We start from the raw sequence: 3582 nt of genomic DNA, 5'->3' as shown, positions 1-3582 counted from the left end.
TCTCTGTCTGTTAATCAGCTTTATTTTGTTCTCTAGACCACTGGTCCCTCAGGTTAGCTGGAGGAGGTGCCTGCTCTGGGAGGGTTGAGGTATATCACAATGGCTCTCGGGGTACAGTCTGTGATTACTCCTGTAACCTGCAGGATGCCCAGGTAGGCTCCAGACTCCCACTACCCTCTGAATAAGGAAGTGGCTCCTGTCAATTGAGAAAGCATTTAATCTCAAAAACACCTTAAATATGAGACCAACAGCAAAAGCTTTGTTTTTAACATGCTGTTGTATTGTTCCTGAAGCCCAAATAAGTGCAGCAAGTCAGTCATGTTCCCCCAAAACTCCCATTATTTTAGGTTTGATGAAAAAGTGCATAAAGACTTTTGTTCAGAAATCAGATTAACTACAGAGTGAAGGGTGTGGGTTAATTCTTTGTGATGGTTTTGGCCTTATGAACCCACCCCTCCCTTTTTTCCTGCATACATACTTCCCAATTAACTGTCACTGCTAGTGGCAGAACAAGTTGTCACCTTTCTGTGCTTTTGGTCATTAGAAATATTACAGTCTTTGATAAAAAGACTTACTTTAGTCTCCTCATGTCTTAGTGCTTAAACTGAACCTAGGTACATTACCCCACTTACTACTCCAGCCGCCCCCCCAGCTGAAAAGGGGGAGGGGAGGGGGTGATGATTCTCCAAAGTCCTCTGCTCCCTCCACATCCTCACTGGTGCTCTCAGCATCTTGTCCTGCAGCCTCTCTGTCCCCTCGAGCCCCCTCAGCATCTTCACTGGAGCTCTGAGGGTCTCCCTCCTCATCCTCAGTCCAGGCAGATTCCACACCCAGAGGACCCTCTACTGGTGCCACAGCCACCCTACTGCTGGTCACCAGGCTCCTGGTACCTGTGGACAAGCAGCACCCAGCAGCGAGGGATCTGCTTCAGCTGGAGACCAACAGTGATGCTACTCATCTAAACAGCCACTTTGCCCAGGAAGGATCATTCCTCATAGTTCTGTTGGGCAGAGATGTATCAACAAGGGATAAAGAACCAGACCCACCTCCATTCTGTCTGCCAGCACACCTGGACTCACAGCAGACACAGACCTCATGGTCACCATACAGCTCCTCCCACCTGGAGGAGAGGAGGACAGGTGAGGTCCCACCTGGCATGTCCCAGAGCACCCTCAGCAGGCTCCTTGCAGAAGTACCTCTTTCCCTCCCTGTTGTAGGTGCAGGACTTGGTCCCTGGTGTTGCTTTAGCAGGAGCCACAGCCATGACACAGTGCATGTACAGCTCAGTCACTTCATGCTGCAAGAGGGATGGTCACAGCATTAAGGGATCAAGGCCAATAGAGGGACAGAGAAGGAACTTCTGCCATCAGTGAAGGCAAGCTGGCAGCTCTAGGCACTACAGCTGCCACAATCTGGTTCACATCTAGATCATGGATGGAAAAGCAGACCATGGATCAGTAGAGCAGGAAGGCTGAGCAGCCTTTGAGAGCAGTACCTTCCTGGACAGCTTCTGGAAGAGGAAGGCATCAATTGTGAAGCGGAGCACATCCTTCTGCTTGGAGGGGACAAACCTGGACAGGCAGCCATCTGCCTTGCTGTCCACCATGCACCTGGGGACAAGGACAAGGATGAACCCCTGCAGGCTCTCGGGGCTCCTGTCCACCTCTCCTCCCAGAAGGGGCCGTACCCCAAGTTGTCGATCACGGGGAAACGGGGCTGGGAGTGCTGGTCCGGTTTCTCCGTTACGTAACACAAGTGAATGTACAGCCTCTGCTCCGCTGTGGCAAAGTAGGCAGTGGCCTGGAAGTACATGGGCTGACCCAGGAAGTACTCATCCTTAGGAGAGAGCCGGACCCAGTGGGCTGGAGAAAGAGAGAGGCAGCATTACACCTGCACACAGCACCCCCTGCAGGCAGGTGGAGCCACTCGCTCAAGGAGCTTACAGTTGGTGGTGAGCAGCACAAAGCTGTGCTTGTTCTTCAGGTCCTTGAAGAAGGTCCTTCTCCTGGCCCACATGGGGACATAGCCAACCTTGTAGGAGTAGTGGAACCTGCAGGACAGAGGGGATGAGGGGCTTCTGGACACTTTCCCAGCAGCTTCTCAGCAGCAGCAGAGCCCTGCCTACCTGTTGTAGGAGCACTTGACAGGCACAGAGAAGGGAATGAAGCGATGCACAGGTGCACTGGAGGAGGGCGGGGCATAGCGGAGAGTGTTGGAGTACACCAGGCTGCCCTGGACAACCTGCAGGGTCACAGAGGAAGGGATATTCCCAGGAAAGGCAACCCCGACACTGGCCCTACAGCTCACATCGATACACTGCCTGTAGATGAAGACCCGCTTACCGATCGCTCGGTGCCGCACTCGTGAAGCCCGTAGATGAAGTAGAAGTAAAGGCGTGTGGTTCGGCTGACGCTGCAGTTGCCCAAGGTCACCTCCGATGGCCGACAGCTGAAGCCGAACAGGAGCCGACTGACCCTCACGTACATCCTGCTGGAGTCGCACCACACAGCCACTCCTCGGGTGCCCCCGATGGCCGGGCGAGCCGGCTGCCGCCCTCGCTGGGGAGGAAACAGGACGCTCTTGATGTAGGCGGGTAAGGGGCGGCTGCCGGCTTCGGGCTTCATCTTCTCCTTGTCGAAGTAGGGCGAGTACGCGTCTCTGGACACGGGAAGGCGGCGAAAGTCGGGAGCCAAGGACTGCGAGTCGTTCTCGCTTGCAGACAGGTCTTCGGAGGGCGCATCTGCCAGGTTCAAATCCTCCGACTGGGCTGCGTCTTCAGGAGCCGGGAGGTCGGCCTGGAGCGCTAATTCCCGAGAGTCCCAGCCAGCCGGCCCAGAGGAGATCAGTGCGGGGAGCCCGGCCCCTACGCACAGGCACAGCACAAAGAGAAACGAGCGCATCGCCAAATTGACGTCCCGCTAAACTGCTACAGAAGTAAGACACATAAACCACCAAACTGTGTTGAAGCAAGAGAGCATAAAGTGTGAACGCGGTGACTAGGTTTTTATACTAGCAGGACTATGCTACCACACACATGGTCGCACTACCGCTCAATCAACACAATCAATTACACACAGAGACCCGAATTGTTCTCAGCGTCTAATTAGAACCTGCTTCCAGTCTGAGGCGGGACTCCGTGAAGCCGCCTGAACACTTTCCCGTGTGTACCCCAGCGGAGGAGTTCCACGTAATTTCGACAGAATGAAATCACCCACACGTGTAAAATTTGCTCAGATTAATTTATTGTTCAATTCGTTTCTAATTTCCAAGGACAGTGTGTTAAACTCGCTGTCAGACAGAGTACGGAACATGCGACACGTCCGTCCACACTTTCTTTTATCGAGGGGGCTGTTCTATCAACACGTAATTTTACAATAATATTTTTACTAATTTTCATGTGTAATTGCATGTCATATTAAAATGTGTAATACAAGCAGTTCTTTGCTTCCCAGTAAAGAAATACTGATCAGCTTTTGACATGTTCTGATAATAATTTGTCTGATTTCTCAGAGATTGCTTTTGCTTCGCAGCACTGAGAACCAATGGAAGCCCGTTTCCGCCAGGGAGTAAAAAAAAAACGCA

At 52.5% G+C, this 3582-nt stretch overlaps 1 protein-coding gene across 1 annotated transcript; it reads right to left on the bottom strand.

The window, feature by feature from the left end:
* Nucleotides 1-2900, bottom strand: LOC148663603 (zona pellucida sperm-binding protein 3-like). Its single transcript, XM_088632862.1, has 9 exons — nucleotides 2343-2900; nucleotides 2126-2241; nucleotides 1944-2050; nucleotides 1688-1862; nucleotides 1496-1610; nucleotides 1197-1297; nucleotides 1047-1120; nucleotides 633-890; nucleotides 1-196 (listed from the first exon to the last, which is right to left on the bottom strand). Exons 1-9 carry the CDS (start codon nucleotides 2898-2900, stop codon nucleotides 171-173), a joined length of 1530 nt encoding a protein of 509 aa, XP_088488988.1. The 3' UTR covers nucleotides 1-170.
* Between the last annotated feature and the right edge of the window lie 682 nt (nucleotides 2901-3582).

Source organism: Lepisosteus platostomus, chromosome 5 (assembly GCF_059453375.1).
Source record: "Lepisosteus platostomus isolate fLepPlt1 chromosome 5, fLepPlt1.hap1, whole genome shotgun sequence".
Taxonomy (NCBI): domain Eukaryota; kingdom Metazoa; phylum Chordata; class Actinopteri; order Semionotiformes; family Lepisosteidae; genus Lepisosteus; species Lepisosteus platostomus.
The sequence above is the reverse complement of the archived record's forward strand: the minus strand, read 5'-3'. Positions and strand labels throughout refer to the sequence as shown.

Excerpts from the sequence above, each read along its gene's own strand:
- LOC148663603 (XM_088632862.1), bottom strand. The coding sequence starts at position 2,900 with ATGCGCTCGTTTCTCTTTGTGCTGTGCCTGTGCGTAGGGGCCGGGCTC. Across the intron at positions 1,863-1,943 it reads TGTGCTGCTCACCACCAACT|CCCACTGGGTCCGGCTCTCT; the intron begins GTAAGCTCCTTG and ends CTCTTTCTCCAG. Across the intron at positions 197-632 it reads CTGGGGGGGCGGCTGGAGTA|GAGCCACTTCCTTATTCAGA; the intron begins GTAAGTGGGGTA and ends CTCAATTGACAG.